At 41.3% G+C, this 21,772-nt stretch overlaps 1 protein-coding gene across 5 annotated transcripts in view; it reads left to right on the top strand.

Annotated features, from left to right (window-relative positions):
- The window catches only part of ZMPSTE24 (zinc metallopeptidase STE24), a 103,137-nt gene that overhangs the window by 65,485 nt on the left and 15,880 nt on the right, over window positions 1-21,772 (top strand). For 4 of the 5 annotated variants that reach the window (XM_038377738.1, XM_043506240.1, XM_043506239.1 and 1 more), the window contains 3 exons: window positions 7,546-7,687; window positions 19,051-19,211; window positions 21,020-21,124. In XM_038377738.1, the coding sequence (XP_038233666.1) occupies window positions 7,546-7,687; window positions 19,051-19,211; window positions 21,020-21,124 (408 nt within the window). The remainder of the gene's footprint in view (window positions 1-7,545; window positions 7,688-19,050; window positions 19,212-21,019; window positions 21,125-21,772) is intronic. The other variant, XM_043506238.1, reaches the window with a different exon arrangement.

Below are 21,772 nucleotides of genomic sequence, written 5' to 3'. Positions count from 1 at the left end.
AGCTTGGAAAAGAGACGACTAAGGGGTGATATGATTGAGGTCTATAAAATCATGACTGGTCTGGAGAAAGTAAATAAGGAAGTGTTATTTACTCCTTCTCATAACACAAGAACTAGGGGCCACCAAATTAAATTAATAGCAGGTTTAAAACAAACAAAAGGAAGTATTTCTTCACACAACACACAGTCAACCTGTGAAACTCTTTGCCAGAGGATGTTGTGAAGCTCAAGACTATAACAGGGTTCAGAAAAGAACTAGATAAATTCATGGAGGATAGGGCAAACAATAGCTATTAGCCAGGATGGGTAGGAATGGTGTCCCTAGCCTCTGTTTGTCAGAAGCTGGGAATGGGGGCAGGAGATGGATCACTTGATGATTGCCTGTTCTGTTCCTTTATAGAATATCTGGGTTGGAAGGGACTTCAGGAGGTCATCTAGTCCAAGCCCCTGCTCAAAGCAGGACCAACCCCCAACTAAATCATCCCAGCCAGGTTTTGTCAAGCCTGACCTTGAAAATCTCTAAGGAAGGAGATTCCACCACCTCCCTAGGTAACTCATTCCAGTGCTTCGCCACCCTCCCAGTGAAAAAGTTCCCTCTGGAGCACCTGGCTTTGGCCACTGTCGGAAGACAGGATACTTTGCTAGATGTACTTTTGGTCTGACCCAGTATGGCCATTCTTATGTTCTTAAAAGTTATACAGAGAGTTGGTTGTGGAAAGCAAATCTATCAATGAGTGAAGATTGTCCCTCAATTGAGAATTTAGGATAGTTTGTCCCTTAGAAAATACAATCCATCAGGGAAGTACTTTCAGTTACTTTTCAATGGCACTCCAGCTCATTTCTTGTGGTGTTTCCTATGTCTGGTAATGTGTTCTAGATCAGTGTTTCCCAAACAGTAGGTCACAGAAAATTTATAGATGGGTTGCAGGCCTGGTGCAGAGAGGAGATTCTGGGGTGGAGGGTATTGAAGAGCAAGCCCACCCTGCAGTGGCATCTTCTGTCCTGGCTCCCCACTCCGGACATTGCAGCCTGGTGCACAGGATCACAGTACTTCTCAGGTTTGGCTTAATTGACTGTTATGACGGATGGACAGCTGGACCAAATTTTAGTGAATAGTGTTGTGATCTGGCATACAGAAGGGCACTGGGCCAAATCTGAATGGTGTTGCAACCCTGTGCGCCAAGTCATAACACTCAGAGCAGGAAGCCAGGTGCAGCCCTGAGGCACAGGAGCCCCCACTGCGGGGCAAATGTGGGCAAGATCACACTCTAACTCCTGCCCCAATCCAGACCTCCGTTCCAGGCTGGGATTTGGCTTGTAGTGCTGCAGTGGAGGGCGCTGCTGTGGGTGGTCATTGCCCCCTTGGTAGGGCGAGGAGGAGGTGGTGGAGAAAGAGAAGGACACTGGCCTGTGATTTTAGGGGACCTTCCCCAAATTTTGAGCCTTGGTGGGTCACAAAAAAGATAAAACGCAATTGGTTGGTCACCTTACTTAAAAGTTTGAGAACCACTGTTCTAGATAGATGTCCCTCGACTACCTGATGCTTTCCGACACCATGAGTATAGCACTGACTGATCCACATTCCTGCAACACTCACTCATTACTGGGTTCTCATGCGCCCTGGGCTCTGATGATCAGAGCATGTGTTTGAACCTTGTAACCCCTAGCTCTCAAGGCATTGGCCAGAGGAGTGTATTTCTCTACTTTTCGAGCTCAGGCATTGTGTAAGGCCGGGGTCCTGTTCTCAAAGGGCACTGTGATGTCCACCATGATGCTCTTCTTCCATTCCTAATTGGTGGTGATGGTGTCCAGTCACAGTTGGCTGTCCGTTCCAGGGATGGCGGAGTTCACAGCAGCCTTCCCCTCAGGTGGTGGGATGGCTCTGGTTAGGCAATTCTGGATGGCGTTGTGTCACAGCTGCCAGGCTCTGGAATGGGACTTGAAGCTACACAAGACATGAGGTAACATCTTGCTGGCTTAGCTGCATTTTCTGCATTGCTTGTCCCCTATCCCAATGCAGACGGCTCTGTTCAGCAGGACACAGTTGAGCCGGGCCCTGTGAATGAACCTCCTCTCAGCAAGTCGAGTGAAACTGCCCTTGTGAGGAAGTGGTTGCTGGCGTCTCACTTGCATGTCACCTTGAAGGCCTTCCCATGGTCTGGTTTCCGTTTGAGGTTTTCATCATACTGGCAGCGGATGACATCCTTCGCAGTCCTCTCCAGCATGGTTCTAGCTCTCGGAGTGATGATTGTGTGCTCTGTATTCTTAATCTGTGGCACTAGGACTCCCAGCTCCTGACGTTCCTCACACCACGTCCAGTGGCAGCTGATATGTTTCTCCATTCGTCACATAGCATTGCAGGCACGAGTCCAGAGCGAAGCACAGTCTTTCCTGTTTTTTCCAAAATCGCCTTCCAGTAAGCTGCTCAGGTAGGTGGCGACGTTGGTTGGATGGAGTCCTATCAATTCGCTTCCTGATGACATCCTGCATAGCACTCTCTGCGATGTTCCTTATCATGGTGTCCGGGCACATCAGAAGGCAGAAGGTGTGAGTGATCACCACAACATTGCACAGATCACCCATTCGAGGGATGTTGGTTCCAGTTGCAAAATGGTTTCCCACTGACCAGTAGCAATCCAGTGTTTGCAAGCTTCTAGAATGCAGTTGCCACTTGTTTCTCCACTGTCAGTGCAGCTCTTAATGTGGTATTACTGCCCTGGAGTGCTGGGGTGAGCTTGGCATACAGATCCAGGAATCTGGCCTTTCACATCTGAAAGTTCTGCAGCCACTGCTCATCGTCTTGAACCTCCATTACCATATGATCCCATCAGTTAGTGTTCGTTTCTTGTGTCCAGAAGCAGCGCTCAGCCATCCGCAGCTACTCTGTAAATGCTACCAACAACTTTTCAGTGTGTCCCTCAGGAAACAGTCCTCGAAGAAATTGTCATGTCCCTCATTGTTACTATACTTCCTGTGGGTCTGCAAACACCGGAGAATTATGTACCGTTCATGAGATTAGTGCAGAGGTCTGTGGGCTCCATGTTTCTGTTACAGATGGCAGACACTGAAAAGAGCCATGTGAGGTTGTGGAATATTTTTAAAAAGACACAAATTATGGGATATGAATAGCATGATGGGATGGAGAAAGTTGCATTCTGAGAACTTGACCCCCTAGTTCCCAGAGATCTCTGGGCAAGTCTTTTCTATCCCACAAAATGTGAAAATATCCCAAAAGGCATTGTGCTGGATGGTGGCATGTGACTCACTGGAATGCCTACTCATGGTGCACTACAGTTTGCATCGACACAAGCACTCTGGTGAGTATGTGCCCTGCCAGTTCAAGCAGGCAAGTATGCATGAGCAATAGACAAAATTAGGCAGCTGTACTGCCACATAATTTATGTTGACTAAAGCTTTTAAGATATGATCTCAAATGAGGGGTATCAGATTTAGCCTATGGAATGGACTATTCATTTAGGGCTACATATGCGCTGATGTCAATGGGAGGTTTTACACACAGGTCATGGGTAAAATATGGTCTTTATGTGGTAACTGAATTTTAGGACCATTGACTTCATGGAACTAAATCAGTTAGCTGAGGATCTGACTTTTGGTTATTAATATTATTTGTTCAATACTTTATTGTTACATTTAGCATCACTCATTGGGGAAAATCCGTGCCTCATTAAGGCCATGGCTATTTCTGCCCTTTGTTTCTAACCCTTCCCCATCCTCTCTCTTCATTGTTTGTCTCCTTTGTTGTTGTTGTTCCACATGTGCTTCACTCCCTTTCCATCTGCTACAGTGGTCAGCAATGAAATAGTTAATTTTGACTTTTAAAATGTCGTCTTCAGGCTTTAGATTTACACCTCTGAGTGAGATGAATGGAGCTGGGGAAGTTGACACCTCTGCGTCAGACTGTCTGCACATGGAAAAAGACAACTTTGTGTTACACTTGGATCACATTTTGGAGACTTGTGCTAGAAGGTTTATTTTTTTAAAAGACAAACCAGCAGAATCTGAACATGTCATGTGGCTCTCCATAACATTAAGAAGGTCAGACATTTGACTTAGTTGGACTGCAACAGTCAGCTTTCCTGTATTGTATGCAGTGTTCCTGGATTGACATGGCTACAATGATTTTAGAGAGAGAAGATGAGTGAAGTAATATCTTTCATTGGGCCAAATTCTGTTGGTGAGACGGACATGCTTTTGAGCTTACACAGGGCTTATCTTCAGGTCTGGAAATTGAAACTCTGAGCATATTTCCCACACCAGAAGAAGAGCTCTGTGTAAGCTCAAAACCTTGTCCCTCTCACCAACAGAAGTTAGTCCAATAATAGACATTACATTCCCCACCGTGTGTGTCTAACTTTACTGTTACTGATTCTTAAGTTTATCAAGCATGGTAGAAATCATTTCTTTTGAGAAATCCTCTTCTACTGCTAGGTTTCAGAGTAGCAGCCGTGTTAGTCTGTATTCGCAAAAAGAAAAGGAGTACTTGTGGCACCTTAGAGACTAACAAATTTATTTGAGCATAAGCTTTCGTGAGCTACAGCTCACTTAATCGAATGCATCCGATGAAGTGAGCTGTAGCTCATAAAAGCTTATGCTCTAATAAATTTGTTAGTCTCTAAGGTGCCACAAGTACTCCTTTTCTTTCTTCTACTGCTGCAGTTTCTGAAGAACAAAATGATCTCTCTGAATGGTGCACTCTGCTGCAGATGGAGTTATCAGTTTGGAGCTTTTTTCCATTTTTTTAGTGCTCACTTTTTTTTTTTTCACATTTTTCAGTTGAAAAAAGTAAAGTGAATGTTGTCATCCAACTGTCTCCCTCCCTTGCTCTGTCCCACTTTCTCAACTTTAAAAAACTTTAAGCTTTTTTCTAACTTTTTCTATTTTCAGAAAAGTATATAAGGAAGGGAGAGTGGTTTGTCTTGGTTTAACTTCCTCATCCTTTTTCAGTGGGGGTAAAGAGGGAACAGATGAAAAAAGAGGTCAGGGTATGTAGAAAAATGAAAATCAACAACCAAAAAGTTTTAGTTTCTGAACACTAAACTAATGGAAATTGAAATGAAAAATATGATAGAGAATGAAATAAAAATTTTCATTTCATTTCAAAATTTCTTGCAAAAAATAAATTATTGCAAATAAATAAATTTTATTAATAAAAAAAGTCAGTAAAAAACCATGTTATTTTGACCTATTCTACCCAAGTCCTAGCTCTTTTTCGAGAAGCATACGTTATGCAGGATCATGCTAGATATCTGCTTTTGTATGATTGTTTGATCTCAGCTTGTACTCACTATGATGTTATATGATTAAAACATAAGCATGTAGATCATTGTTGCTAACACTGTTATATAATTGCAACAAATCATATACAAAGTGTATCAAATAAGGCATCAATGGAAAAGTAATGATTTGCTGAATATGATTATGCTATTTGTATGCGTGTATCATTTTTGTATCTGAAATTATGAATATTAACTATGTACCTGTATTTCAAATGTGTTTGCTCATGTGGTAACACCCATAAGGTATTTAGCCAGCACATTGCGAAGGAACTAAATAAGCTGAGTGGCCCATCAAAGAACACTTAACTCACAATGGACCATGGAAGATGCCTATCTACACTTAATGGGCTTTTCCTGAGGACATTCTAACTAGAGTATGGGTAATGGCTTCTGCTATGACTAAGCAAAGCAGGCATGGACATGTGACTTGCCCATGTGACTCCAAACCCTGTTCTCAGTGGTGACAGATGACAGAACAAGGAGCAATGGTCTCAAGTTGCAGTGAAGGAAGTCTACGTTGGATATTAGGAAAAAATATTTCACTAGGAGGGTGGTGAAGCACTGGAATGGGTTCCCAAGGGAGATGGTGGAATCTCCATCCTTAGAGGTTTTTAAGGCCCAGCTTGACAAAACCCTAGCTGGGATGATTTAGTTGGGGTTGGTCCTGCTTTGAGCAGGGGGTTGGACTAGATGACCTCCTGAGATCTCTTCCAACCCTAATCTTCTTTGATTCTGTGACTAAGCAAAACGTGCATGGACTTGTGACTTGCCCATGTAACTCCAAACTCCATGTTGTTACCTGTAATTTTCCACAAACTAGAACAATGGGTTTCCCTTCACTTGGTGGAAGCGATAAAAGGCCCTGGAAACATCTCCATTTTGCCTCTTTCCTGCTCTGATCTCTGGACTATGAACGTATACTAATGGGAGCATTCTAACCAAGGGACTGAGGACCTTCCAGTGATTTGGAAGCAACCAGAGACTGAACAAGCCAGCAGTTTATTCCATCATTGCTACAGGCATGATCCAAGACCCTTGCATTTATTGTATGTATTTGATGCTTTTAGCCTATTTTAATTCTTACCTTTCTTTCTTTTTATAAATAAACCTTTAGATATTAGATACTAATTAAGCGTGATTATTGGGTAAGATCTGAGTTGTATATTGACCTGGTATGTGTCTGGTCCTTTGGGATCAGAAGAACTCTTTAGTTGATGAAATTGGTTTTAAAAAAACATTCATCATTAAGTCTAGTGTTTTTGGTGTTGATATAAGGACTGGAATGCCTAAGGAGACTGGTTTTCTGACTTCTTGTTAGCCAGTGTGGTGAAACAGAAGTTAACTTTTGTTGCTGGTTTGGTGTATCTTATGGGAGAATAACCACCAATTTGTCGGGGATGTCTGCCCTATTTCTCAGCAGTTTGTCCTGAATTTGGCATTCTCAGTTGTGACCCACTGAGGCATGGTGACACTCACCCTGCCTTTTTCTTCCTCATCTCCCCACCCTCCTTTTCTTGCCTTAAAAAGAAAAAAAAAATTTTTTTCCAGGTTGTTGGCACTCGGGCCTCTAAAGTCTTAAATTTGAAAGAGTCCTGGTTTTATGGCTGGAGGCAGAAGAGTGCTCACCAGACCTGCAAGGCTTGTTCCCCTGTCAGTTGAAATGTTGGCAGTGGGGAGCAGTATGAAACCTGACAATCATAGAATATCAGGGTTGGAAGGGACCTTGGGAGGTCATCTAGTCCAACCCCCTGCTCAAAGCAGGACCAATCCCCAATTTTTGCCCAAGATCCCTAAACTGCCCCCTCAAGGATTGAGCTCACAACCCTGGGTTTAGCAGGGCAATGCTCAAACCACTGAGCTATTCCCTATCCTGTCCCCCTATGCTTTCAGAGTAAAGGTGTTATGCTAAAGAATGAGTGTCATGTGGAATGGTAAGAGGAGGAATAATGGAATACTTCATCTCCTTTTAATAAATAAATAAATAAATAAATTGAAAGGACAGTTGCAGCTAAGCTTTGACTAGTCAGTGGTTCCAATCAGAGGAAGTCTTCAAGAACTGCAGACAGGTCTCATTTTCAGTCTCTCATTTTGTTCTCTGCATGGTCTTCTTTCAGTCCCTCTTCTAAGGGAATGGCTCCTTAACGTTGCCTTCTGCTGCAAATATTATTCTCAAATTTTAAGATTTACTTTTTGTCTAGTTCACCAAGGATTTTTCTATGCCTGGTTTTAACACCTCTGTTTCTTTGCAGGTTCTTGTCACAATATACGCAGACTACATTGCCCCTCTGTTTGATAAATTCATTCCACTTCCTGAAGGAGAGCTCAAACAAGCAATTGAAATGATGGCAAAAAGTATTGACTTTCCTTTGACTAAGGTCTATGTTGTAGAAGGTGAGACTTTTAAGTAAACACACAGATGGAGTTCATAAACTCCTTACTTTTTAATTTCCTTTTAGTTTTATTGATTGGGGAGTTATTTAAGTTTGCCAACTCCTATGCTTTAGGTCAGGGCATGTGCTTTAGTTATTTCTATGAAGGCACATTTGTGTCTTAGGGTTAGTGAAGTTATAATAAAGTTGCCAGAATGAAAGTTGTCTGTGCAACCTTAAATCAGGCACACACACACCCCCCACACACCCCCTGTATGTATGTATTTTCAGCATTTCATACGAAGTATGTCATAGAGCAAAGAATAGAACCAGGCCTTCTGGGTCCTAGTTCAGTGCATTAAACAAAGGAAACTCCTCTTGCAACCCTGTGCCTCATTAAATGTCCATTTTCTACAGTCGCTGAAGCAGGTATCCGATGGATGAAATTCTTCCATCATGATTAAAGGCAGTGCCATAATTCATATGCACAAGGAAGTCAAATTAAGGTTACCCAGCAACTTTCACTCTGGGATTTCCTAATTTTTAAGCATTTGACATTTCAACCCTAAATATTCATTGAAAAGATACAAAAACCTATGCTTTCCTAGATTTAAAACCCTCTGAAAATTCATCATGTGGAAACATATCAATCCCACACGTCATCAATACTCTGGATCCAAGACCTTTATTTCACAGCACAGATCTCCACTACTTGAGCTAAGGGAGTAACAGTTAGTAGTAGTAGACTGTTATCTTCTGTGTTGACCTGCCGCTAGAAGAGGGTATGATACCCTTTTGCCAGTGGCTTTTTACAACTATTTATTAGAAGAATATTGTAAATTAGGATTCCTGGGTTCTGTTCTTGTTTTGGGGGGTGGGGGGAGGGGTCAGGTCTAGTGATTAGACAGTGCAGCAAGGCACATAGATTTGGCACATTTATTCAGAAAGGCAATGTGGTCAATGTATGAGATTTGGGTTCTGTTCATGAGTCTTCCAGATGCCACGTTGTGTTATGTCTGCAAAATGGTGTGAATGATATTAGCATGTTTTGTAAGGTATGATGCCATGCTTAAGAATAAGGGCTGTGAAATGCATAGAATTGTTAAAACTAGTCAGTGGAAACCTTTAGACTAGAACCCATGTTGTCTCTTAACTTTCAGCACAACACACCTTTTCTTAGGTCAAAAGGATATTTTGCAGTTCCTGTTTTGCCAGTATCCCATCTAGAGCCATGTAAGGCTCTCTAGAGTCTAAGAGCAGGTACCGTGGAGTTGCCATGGAGGGAACTGTGGGGGTGGGAACATGCTTGGTGAAAAAGGTCTATAATTTCAGCAATGAGCCTTTAACAGGCTCTGCTCATCTTGTGCGAATGACAACTTTCAGAGGCCAAATACAGGTTAATTTTCATGGGGACAGCAAAAAGCACCTCTCTGACCTAAAGAGTATCCATCCAAATTTTAATTTCACATGCCACATTATTTAGGCACTGGAGCTCTTTAAAGAAATAGAGGGGGGGAGGGGGGAGAACATTTGCAAAACTACCCATTTTTTCCCAACATAATTCTTGGAAATAGCTGAGTTGTTGAAAGGTACAAAACATTAGACTGAGGTAAAGAGAAAAAATGGAAAAAATTAGCCCAAATGGTTATAGTTTGGCAAAGTTCTGAGCAACTAAAAACAGACTCACAATGGAAAGTGTTTGCAAACCTTACCTGATCAGTATCAGCTCTTCCTATTAATTAACTATGGTACTAACTTCAGATCTGATTTAAAGCGCCTTGAAATCAGTGGGAGCCTTTCCATTATCTTCACTGGGCTTCGGGTGAGCTTTTAATGTTTAAATCAGTCTTATTAAAACTTTAACAAAGTTAAGGTTGCCTGTTGATCACTCATGCCCTTCCAGAAGGTCGAGTTCAGCAAAACTCAGATTTCTGAAACCAGGAAACGCAGAGTAAAGGTAAATTGCCATGCAACCTTAACTTTGCACCCCTGGAGCTGGCAATGGCCAATGGGAATTGATGATTGATGATGGATAGGGGAAAGAATAAATCTCTGTGGCATCCTATATGCAAGTGTGAAGGAGTTGTAAAAGGATATGATGTGAAAGCATGGCAGTAGGCTCAGGGCAAATGCAGGTCACACCTGTCCAATACAAGGCAGAGTGGGAGTGTGTGTGTATTATGAGTGTTGTGGAGCATTGCTTAAAGAAGGGAGAGATAAGATTGTGTGGTCATCATCTTTAACTTTGTATTTCCTGATTTTCAGAAGTGTAAGTTTTGCTGAACTTGATATTCTGGAAAGGGACAAGGTGTCACTGGACGACCTTAACTCTGCATTAACAAAGTATTTTGCCATTTAATTTTTTTTTTAAACAACAAGATTAATGTTTTTGGTAGGAGCAGTGGCCATTTAGCTAGTTTTGCCTCTTACCTAGGTTTGCAGTTGATATGCTACTGGGATAGGTAATAATCAAAAGTGCTTTTCTTTACTAGATATCAAAGAACTTTTCATTATATCCATTTTACAGGAAACTAAGGCACAGAGTTGAAGTGATTTGCCCAAGGTCACCCAGCAGACCAGTGGCAGAGCTAGAAATGGTCCCAGTCCAATGGTCTTTCCACTGGTTGCTAGGTGATTCCTCAGTACTCCTTTCCCCCTCCTGTACATCTTGTTATAGTGCAATGGGAATGATGGTCATGCTTTGAAATGTTTGCAGTGTGTAGTGGCTGACAAGGCCAGTGAGAGAAATCTCAGACATTGTCCCCCCAAAATCTTGACAGTTTTATTATATGGTGGTTTACAGAAAGGATGAAGGTACCATCTCTTCACTAATTTAGAGATGAGATGGGCAGGGGAGGGCCTCCAGAAAAAGATCAGCAGCTCTATTCTGACCATGTTAAGTTTCAGTTGATGGTCTGATGTCCATTAGGAGATTCCAGAAAAGGGGATGGAAACATTAGTTTAGATGGAAGGAGATTGGTCTGTGGTAAAGAGATAGATATGAGACATCAGTGTAAACATGGGGACAAACAAATTTCTTAGTTTCATAGAGATTAAAGTCAGGAGGGACAATTAGATCACCTAGTCTGACCTCCTGTATAGCACAGGTCATTAATTTTCACCCAGATACCTCTATATTAAGTCCAAAGACTTTAGTTAGACCAAAGCATTTCAGTTCTCAGGAGACTAAAGTGTGTGCCACAGGGAGAGACCAAGGTGCCACCAGTTCCCATGGCCCCTGCAGTGACAGCAGATTGATTAGATGAGACATGCCCAGATGATCACAGCAGGTGAGCCATACTCCAAGCTGCAGAGACAAAAATGCACACCTCTTCCCCAGATCCCTGCCAAACTGACCACGTGAAAATTCCTTTCCGACCCCAGATCTGACGATCAGTATCACCCTCAGCATGTGAGCAAGATACTAGTCAAGCATCTAGAAAGAGGATTCTCTGTACCATCTTAGAGCACTGCTCACTCCATCTGGCCTCCATTCCAGCTGTGGCCAATCTGATGCTTCAGAGGAAGGCAAAAAAGAGAGAGAGAGAGCAAGGGAGATTGAGAATATCTGGCCACTTGTGTACTGGTGGTGGGCCAGGGGAAGATTCATAGATTCATAGATACTAAGGTCAGAAGGGACCATTCTGATCATCTAGTCCGACCTCCTGCACAGCGCAGGCCACAGAATGTCACCCACCCACTCCTATGAAAAACCTCACCCATGTCTGAGCTATTGAAGTCCTTAAATCATGGTTCAAAACTTCAAGGAGCAGAGAAGCCTCCCTCCAGTCAACCATGCCCCATGCTACAGAGGAAGACAAAAAAACCTCCAGGGCCTCTCCAATCTGCCCTGGAGGAAAATTCCTTCCCGACCCCAAATATGGCAATCAGCTAAACCCTGAGCACATGGGCAAGATTCACCAGCCAGATACCCAGGAAAGAATTTTCTATAGTAAATCAGATCCCCTCCATCTAATATCCCATCTCAGGGGATTTGGCCTATTTACCCTGAATATTTAAAGATCAATTACTTACCAAAATCCCATTATCCCATCATACCATCTCCTCCATAAACTTATCGAGTAGAATCTTAAAACCAGATAGATCTTTTGCCCCCACTGCTTCCCTTGGAAGGTTATTCCAAAACTTCACTCCTCTGATGGTTAAAAACCTTCGTCTGATTTCAAGTCTAAACTTTCTGGTGGCCAGTTTATACCCATTTGTTCTTGTGTCCACATTGGTGCTGAGCTTAAATAATTCCTCTCCCTCTCCTATATTTATCCCTCTGATATATTTATAGAGAGCAATCATATCTCCCCTCAACCTTCTTTTATTTAGGCTAAACAAGCCCAGCTCCTTAAGTCTCCTTTCATAAGACAAGTTTTCCATTCCTCAGATTATCCTAGTAGCACTTCTCTGTACCTGCTCCAGTTTGAATTCATCCTTTTTAAACATGGGAGACCAGAACTGCACACAGTATTCTAGGTGAGGTCTCACCAGTGCCTTGTATAACGGTACTAAAACCTCCTTATCCCTACTGGAAATGCCTCTCCTGATGCATCCCAAAACCGCATTAGCTTTTTTCACAGCCATATCACATTGGCAGCTCATAGTCATCCTATGATCAACCAATACTCCAAGGTCCTTCTCCTCTTCCGTTACTTCTAATTGATGCGTCCCCAACTTATAACTAAAATTCTTGTTATTAATCCCTAAATGCATAACCTTACACTTCTCACTATTAAATTTCATCTTATTACTATTACTCCAGTTTACAAGGTCATCCAGATCCTCCTGTATAATATCCCGATCCTTCTCCGAATTGGCAATACCTCCCAGCTTTGTATCATCTGCAAACTTTATTAGCACACTCCCACTTTTTGTGCCAAGGTCAGTAACAAAAAGATTAAATAAGATTGGTCCCAAAACCGATCCCTGAGGAACTCCACTGGTAACCTCCCTCCAACCTGACAGTTCGCCTTTCAGTAGGACCCGTTGCAGTCTCCCCTTTAACCAATTCCTTATCCACCTTCTGATGTTCATATTGATCCCCATCTTCTCCAATTTAACTAATAATTCCCCATGTGGCACGGTATCAAATGCCTTACTGAAATCTAGCTAAATTAGATCCACTGCATTTCCTTTATCTAAAAAATCTGTTACTTTTTCAAAAAAGGAGATTAGATTGGTTTGGCACGATCTACCTTTTGTAAAACCATGTTGTATTTTGTCCCATTTACCATTGACTTCAATGTCCTTAACTAATTTCTCCTTCAAAATTTTTTCCAGGACCTTGCATACTACAGATGTCAAACTAACTGGCCTGTAGTTACCGGGGATCACTTTTTTTTCCTTTCTTAAAAATAGGAACTATATTAGCAATTCTCCAATCATTCGGTACTACTCCTGAGTTTACAGATTCATTAAAAATTCTTGCTAATGGGCTTGCAATTTCAGGTGCCAATTCCTTTAATATTCTTGGATGAAGATTATCTGGGCCCCCCGATTTAGTCCCATTAAGCTGTTTGAGTTTCGCTTCTACCTCTGATATGGTAATATCTACCTCTATATCCTCCTTCCCATTTGTCATGCTACCATTATCCCCAAGATCCTCTTTAGCCTTATTAAAGACTGAGGCAAAGTATTTGTTTAGATATTGGGCCATGCCTAGATTATCTTTAACCTCCGCTCCATCCTCAGTGTTAAGCGGCCCCACTTCTTCCTTCATAGTTTTCTTCTTATTTATATGGCTATAGAACCTTTTACTATTGGTTTTAATTCCCTTTGCAAGGTCCAACTCTACTCGACTTTTAGCCTCTCTCACTTTATCCCTACATCTTCTGACCTCAATTAGGTAGCTTTCCTTGCTGATCCCTCCCATCTTCCACTCCCTGTATGCTTTCTGCTTCTTCATAATCACCTCTCTAAGATGCTTGCTCATCCAGCTTGGTCTACAACTCCTTCCTATGAATTTTTTCCCCTTTCTTGGGATACAGGCTTCCGATAGCTTCTGCAGTTTTGATTTAAAGTAATCCCAGGCCTCCTCTACCTTTAGATCCATAAGTTCTTCAGTCCAATCCACTTCCCTAACTAATTTCCTTAATTTTTGAAAGTCAGCCCTTTTGAAATCAAAAACCCTAGTTGCAGATTTATTTTTGTTAATCCTTCCATTTAGTTTGAACTGAATTAGCTCATGATCACTTGAGCCAAGATTGTCCCCTACAACCATTTCTTCTATGAGGTCCTCGCTACTCACCAAAATTAAGATACCTTCCTGACCAATGCTGTTGACCATCTGAAGCCCTGAAGCATGAGATTTGATTATAGACATTATCTTATGCAGAGCTGTAAGTGTTAATCCCCAAGGCCCATGAAGGGAGGGAATGAAGGGAATTCATAGATTCACTGTTTCCAAGGCCAGATGGGACCACCACAACTATCCAGCTCACCCCAGCACTCAGAATGCAGAACTTCTCCCAGAAGCTAGATAAAAGTACATTTTTAAAAAATATATCTAGTTTAGTCTGAAAGGCTCCAAGCAATGCTGAATCCATCACCTCCGCTTGTAAACTATTCCAATGTTTAATTAACCTCACAGTTAAGATATTTCATCTTAATTAAAGGTTGAATTTATCTAACCTCAACTTCCAGCCATTGCATCTTGTTATGGCTTTGTCAGCAAGGTTGCAAAACCCTCCACTAGCAGATATCTTTTCCATGTATATAAGTACTAGAATTGCCATTCTAAATCAGACTCATAAAATCATAGATTAGGGTTGGAAGAGACCTCAGGAGGTCATCTAATCCAACCCCCTGCTCAAAGCAGGACCAGTCCCAACTAAATCATCCCAGCCAGGGCTTTGTCAAGCCAGGCCTTAAAAAACCTCTAAGGATGGAGATTCCACCACCACCCTAGGTAACCCATTCCAGTGCTTCACCACCCTCCTAGTCAAATAGTTTTTCCTAATAGCCAACCTAGACCTCCCCCACTGCAACTTGAGACCATTGCTCCTTGTTCTGTCATCTTCTTCCACTGAGAACAGCCTAGCTCCATCCTCTTTGGAATCCCCCTTCAGGTTGTTGAAGGCTGCTATCAAATCCCCCCTCACTCTTCTCTTCTTCAGACTAAAGGTCTATCTAGGCTAGTATCCTGCCTCTAACAATGGCCAGTATGATGTGCTTCCAAGGACGGTGTAAAAACCCACACTAGCGGATATACCACCTGGACCAGGTGACTTTTTACGTTACTACTTTATTCCAGTGCCATTTCTCCTAAATCCTCATGTGTCACCCAGATTAAATGCCAGTATCTCATTTTATGCTTTACCTGTTAAAACACTGGGCAGTAATCAGTCAAAAGCCTGTGTTTCAAAGTTGCAGTAACTCTAAAACAGGTAATGCTACTTTTTATGCAGGCAGTTTGGTCTGATGGCTAGAACAATCGGGAGACCAGGGTTGTATTTCCAGCTCTGCCATTTGGCTACTGGACAACTTGGACAAGTCACTTCACCTCTCTGTTCTTCAGTTTCCCCATCTGTAAAATAGAGATACCCAACTCTTATATAATGTTGTTATAATTTTACCCACCTGTTCCTTCTTAAATAGTTGGTAACCAGGGATTTAAATATTCATATGAATCCATCCACCATATTTCTATAATAGCAACTATTGAAGAATTTTTCTCACACACAAGAATTTTCAGTCCTTCCAGTCCAGACTCTTAACATTGGTGTATACCACAGCAATTAAAAAATAGTTGTTTTCACATTTTGTGATACCTTAATTTATGTTTGTGACACTTTGAGTCTGAGTTATGTCTGGTCTGTCCCCTGCAATTCTCTGCCTTTGCTCTAGTTAATTCCCTAGTGATATTTCCTGTCGTTGTCACACTAAGTACTTCCTATTAGTGTTGATACATCTAATTGTGTAGAAGTATTTGGTTCTTTCATTTTGTGATCACAGCCTCTTTAATGCTACGTAAGGCTGAGTCTACACATAGTTTTTGTACCAATTTGTACTATTTTGGTTTGGGGTGAGTCTTTTATAATAAAACTAGTGAAATCAGCATTCATCACGGTGTGGATGCAGTTGTATTAGTAGGAAGGTACTTATAGTGGTATAGTTTGTTTCTGTACCTGTACAGGAGTAAGCTACATTGATATAACATCTTTTACATTGGCATACCAGGGAATTGTATGGCTTTATACTGGTTTCCAACAGGTTGTAGTTATACTAGCACAAAATCCATGTAGTCAGGCTCTAAATTTGGTAGTGTATTTTCAAGATTATAAACTTCTTTCCAACGCAGCTGCCACTTGCAGTTTATGCATAGGAAGGAAAACTCTCCCTTCAGGAGGGAAGGAAAATTTAGCACATCCCTTGACGATCACAATAACTGTTTTTTCACTAAAAGAAAAGGAGTACTTGTGGCACCTTAGAGACTAACAAATTTATTAAGCATAAGCTTTCCGTATAACCGCACTTGCTCCAATCCCTCAGACAGAGACAAACACCTACGAGATCTCTATCATGCATTCCTACAACTACCATACCCACCTGCTGAAGTGAAGAAACAGATTGACAGAGCCAGAAGAGTACCCAGAAGTCACCTACTACAGGACAGGCCCAAGAAAGAAAATAACAGAACGCCACTAGCCATCACCTTCAGCCCCCAACTAAAACCTCTCCAACGCATCATCAAGGATCTACAACCTATCCTGAAGGACGACCCATCATTCTCACAGATCTTGGGAGACAGGCCAGTCCTTGCTTACAGACAGCCCCCCAATCTGAAGCAAATACTCACCAGCGACCACACAACAGAACCACTAACCCAGGAACCTATCCTTGCAACAAAGCCCGTTGCCAACTCTGTCCACATATCTATTCAGGGGATACCATCATAGGGCCTAATCACATCAGCCACACTATCAGAGGCTCGTTCACCTGCGCATCTACCAATGTGATATATGCCATCATGTGCCAGCAATGCCCCTCTGCCATGTACATAGGCCAAACTGGACAGTCTCTACGTAAAAGAATGAATGGACACAAATCAGATGTCAAGAATTATAACATTCAAAAACCAGTTGGAGAACACTTCAATCTCTCTGGTCATTCAATTACAGACCTAAGAGTGGCTATCCTTCAACAAAAAAGCTTCAAAAACAGACTCCAACGAGAGACTGCTGAATTGGAATTAATTTGCAAACTGGATACAATTAACTTAGGCTTGAATAGAGACTGGGAATGGATGAGTCATTACGCAAAGTAAAACTATTTCCCCATGTTATTTCTCCCCCCCACCCCACCCCACCCCCCACTGTTCCTCAGATATTCTTGTTAACTGCTGGAAATAGCCTACCTTGCTTGTCACCATGAAAGGTTTTCCTCCTTTCCCCCCCCTGCAGCTGGTGATGGCTTATCTTAAGTGATCACTCTCCTTACAGTGTGTATGATAAACCCATTGTTTCATGTTCTCTGTGTGTGTATATCAATCTCCCCTCTGTTTTTTCCACCAAATGCATCTGATGAGGTGAGCTGTAGCTCATGAAAGCTTATGCTCTAATAAATTTGTTAGTCTCTAAGGTGCCACAAGTACTCCTTTTCTTTTTGCGAATACAGACTAACACGGCTGCTACTCTGAAACCTGTTTTTTCACTGGTTATCATAGTTACCAGAGTTGGATTATAGATCTAGAAGGAAAGTGCTTTGGTTGAATCTCCTATTCACTGTTCAGGAGTTTGCTTTATAAATGTCTTTTATACATAAATATTTCCTTTCAGAAGTATCTGTACCTAATCTACTCAAGATTTCCCTCTGCCAGTTTTTTTGTAAAATAGATTATAATGTTTTAAATACACACACCAACAATCAAACATGAGAAACTCTCCTGACAAATTTTAACAAGAGATGTATTTCTTACACAGAGCTAAATAAAAACTGTATAAAATTCAAGGGGCATAATTCATAGATTTTTAAGGCCAAAAAAGAATTGGTTGTGATTTTGTCTGTTCTCCTACATTACATATGCCTGAGAATTTCACTCAGTGATCCCTGCGCAAAGCCTATAACTTCTGGTTGAGATGGTGCTTATTTTTTAGATATCCAGTTGTGATTAAAGACTCCAAGTGATTAAGAATCTACCACATCCTTTTGATAAATTGTTCTAGTGTTTGATTACTCTCACCATTAAAAAGTATGACTTATTTTTAGATTGAATTTATCTAGCTATTGCTTCCAGCCTTTGGATCGTGTTATGCTTGCTAGACAAGAGAGCCCTTTACAATCAGAAATCCTCTTCCTATGCATGGTACTTAGGCTGTAAACAAGGCACTTCTTAATGTTTTTTTTTTAAATAAGATAAATAGATTGAGCTTCTTTAGGCTCTCACTGTAAACCATGTTTTCTAGACCTTAAATCGTTCTTGTAGCTTCTGTGGACAACATAACGGGCCACAATATTCCAGTAACTGTCTCACTAATTCTATATGCAGTGGTAATAACACCTTGATATCTTTTAGCTCAGTGTTCGACTCTCATATATACAAATTTCAGATATGCAGTTAACCATCATGTTTCACTGGGAGCTCACATTCAGTTGGTTTCCACTGTGGCCCCTAAGTTCTTTTTAGAGTCTCTGCATTTCAGGATAGTTTTCCATCCTAAAAGTGTGACCTAACTTCTTGGTTCCTAGATGTATGACTTACATTAACCTGTACTAATTCAATCCACATTGCTGTGTAGAACTGATTCGTTCTTATTGTTTACCACTCCCCCAATTTTTGTCATCTGCAAACTTTTCTGGCAAGGAATTTATATCTTCTTCCCTATCATTGATAAAGTTTTCAAATAGAAGTGGACCAAGAACACATCCTTGTAAGACCCCAATAGAAATGTATCCATTGCATGACTATTCCCCATATGCAATTACTTTTTGAGATATATCAGCTAGCTATTTTTAAATCCATTGAATGTGATGCATTGATTTTTGTATAGTGCTGAGCTAAAAGTATATAAAATTCCCCATTTAAAGGCTCTTTTCGTACTGAGAAAATTTTATGCCATATTTTAAGACCTTTTCAGAACACAACCTTAACTGTGCTGTTGTATTCAGTGCCTCTATAATAGGTTTTCCAGATAAAGAAATCTATCCCTACAGTATGTATTGTAGTACAGTAGTAGATTACACAAATCTAACAGGGTGTCTAAAAATATGCTTCAACCTGAGATTTAATGCATTTTGCCATGAATCAATGCCTACTGATCTCATGGTAGAGAGGAAATGCCCTTGAAAGACTGTTAAATAGAAGGTTGCACAGTTAGATTTTAATGCACACAAAGTACTTTGACCTATGTTTTTAATGTGAATTTTCACCCCCACTAGGTTCCAAGCGTTCCTCCCATAGCAATGCTTATTTCTATGGCTTCTTCAAGAATAAGCGGATAGTGTTGTTTGACACCCTCCTGGAAGATTACTGTGCACTGAACAAAGAACATTCAGAGGGAGAAGATGGTGAAGATGATGACACAAAGCCCAAAGTCAAAGTGAGCTTCATTTTTGTTCTTCTGTCATGTAGTTTTCCTGATCCCCCAGCGAGATTCTCCCTTACATCTTCTCCATATTCTGTTGTAGGATTGTGAAACTGTAAGAACAAAACCTTGAAAGCATTTGAAACTTCATGATTTATTTACAAAAGAATCTCTGAGACACTGGTACAAATGCACCTTCCAAGACTGTGGATGGGTGCAACACCAGGAGCTCAAGAATCTTGGCTAGAGGTTCCTAAAAACCTCTTGAGAGCTCTGCTGGCCTCCCTTTCCACCTCAAAAGTTTTGGGTTCTACCTTCCTATCCTTTCTTGCCTAGTTAGACCTTGATATATCCCTCACCTGTATCTGTCTTCAGCTGGAGACCTTATAAATTTACTTCTCTCCCCATTCAAAAATCTTTTCCAGGCAGTCAGCAGCATGTTTTCCTATCCAGTCTTAAGGGACTGGCAAAAAGGTTCCTGACTTCAATTCAGGAAGAGCCTTCAGGGGGCAGAGTTGGACAGAGCTGGTCTCCTGGCTATATTTCAGCTGTGGGGTGAGAAACAGACCTGTTCTGCAGAACAAAGTCTGCATCCTGAGAAAGTTTGGATAGCAAATGTAATCCACCAAACTGAATTTGTAAAACCCATTTGAACCAAAAAAGTGGATTTCAGTCTGTCCCAGTTATAAAGGTTTTGGGGAAATAGTTCAGACTTGAACTGTTTTGGAGATATTTAAATGTGTTCTTCCAATGATGTGTTCTTCAGTAGAATAAGCAAATTTGTTTTACAAAGACTGATTATACAGTAATAACCTTCTCTACCATCCTGTATGTCAGTCTGGACCGTGTCCTAACAGCAGAGAGAGGACTGGACAAAACAAAATCTAGGACATCTCAGCATTATGAAGGTAGCTAGCTCAGCAGAGTTTTCTTCCAAGCAGCTGACAGTCCTTTATCTGTTCACTAGAAAAAATCATGAAGGATAGATCCATCAATGGCTATTAGCTAGGATGGGCAAGGAAGATGTCCCTAGCCTCTGTTTTCCAGAAGCTGGGAATGGGCCACAGAGGATGGATCACTTGATGATTATCTGTTCTGTTCATTCCCTCTGGGGCACCTGGCATTGGTCACTGTCGGAAGACAGGATACTGGGCTAGATGGACCTTTAGTCTGACCCAGCATGGCTGTTCTTATGTTCGTACCCGAACAAGAATTTTCCTCAATCTTTTCTTTTTGCTTCTGTCTCCTCTGTTGAGCACTCTGGGTAGGGCAGTGCATTATCTTTGTGTGTTTGGCTTCCTTTTAAATAATGTCTCCTGGTTTTTAATAGCTTGTTTTGTTGTCTCCTTGCCTGGAGACCAGAATTTTTATTTTAGAGGATATTAAGGCCCCCAGACATAGCAAATAAGACCAAACAGATAAAGCTCAATGGTTATTCATTATATTGTTAATTTAACTCATTCAGTTCCATTATAAGTGGAGAGACATTATGAAAGTTCAGTATAAAAGTGTGTCTATGTTGATCGGACCATCTGCTGGTAAGTAAGATTATGTAGTATTGTTCAAAAGTTTGTAGCTTCATTAATGGGTATTAGGCACAGTAAATGGCTTTTCGAGTCCAGCTCTTATGAGTGAGTACCTGTAAAAAAGGAGTAGAATATTACAAGAAGTTAGTTTTTACTTGAATTCCTCTGCTTAAAAGAGGAAAATAACTGCTTTCTGAGCTGGCATACCATGGGGTTTGGAGAAAACTGATCAGCAGGCAGGAAATTGGTTACCCGGGTTATGTGAGATGTTTGAGATTTTTCTCTTGTTTTGCACAGAATAAGAAGCAAGGATGTAAAAATGAAGAAGTTTTGGCAGTGCTTGGCCATGAACTGGGTCACTGGAAGCTAGGTCACACTATCAAAAATATTGTCATCAGCCAGGTAAATAGTAGTATATTGATGGTATTCCTGGAGCATTTTTTCAATTACTAGGTTCAACAATCTAAAATTGTCACACTCCATGGTTCACACACAATCTTGCTGCCTCCAGCAAATGAAGGAGAGGTCTATGGCATCCATTGGGCCATTCAGATTTCCTTGTGTTCAATGTCCTACACTAGCATCTCTGTAGCTATTTGGACTGGACTATGGCGATTGATGGTTGTTTGTGGCCCCCGCCCAGGCATTGGTTACATTCCTTGCTGTTGACTCTGGGGAGCTAGTATCTGGCCGATTCCCCAACTTACAGCATGTTTTACTGACAACCTACCACACAATCTCATAACTTCATATGCACTAATGATATACATATTTAGATAGAACAGTGACTTTCACCAGATCATAACCTTTCCCCTGATATCTTACATGGCATGCTTTATATGCAAGATGTCAATTATATATAAATGAGGAATATGGGAGTTACAGGACACTCCCCCAAGGTATAGAATGTCACACTTTAACATCCATGTTGCTCCCTACCTGCCCAAATTCAGCTGCTAAGATCATCCTCTCGGACCATTGCTTGGACTGTTTCACCTCCCTCTTTGAATCTATCCACTGGTTCTCCCATTTCACTGCATTAAGTTCAAA

The sequence above is a fragment of the Dermochelys coriacea genome, chromosome 19 (assembly GCF_009764565.3).
Source record: "Dermochelys coriacea isolate rDerCor1 chromosome 19, rDerCor1.pri.v4, whole genome shotgun sequence".
Lineage (NCBI taxonomy): Eukaryota > Metazoa > Chordata > Testudines > Dermochelyidae > Dermochelys > Dermochelys coriacea.
The sequence above is the reverse complement of the archived record's forward strand: the minus strand, read 5'-3'. Positions and strand labels throughout refer to the sequence as shown.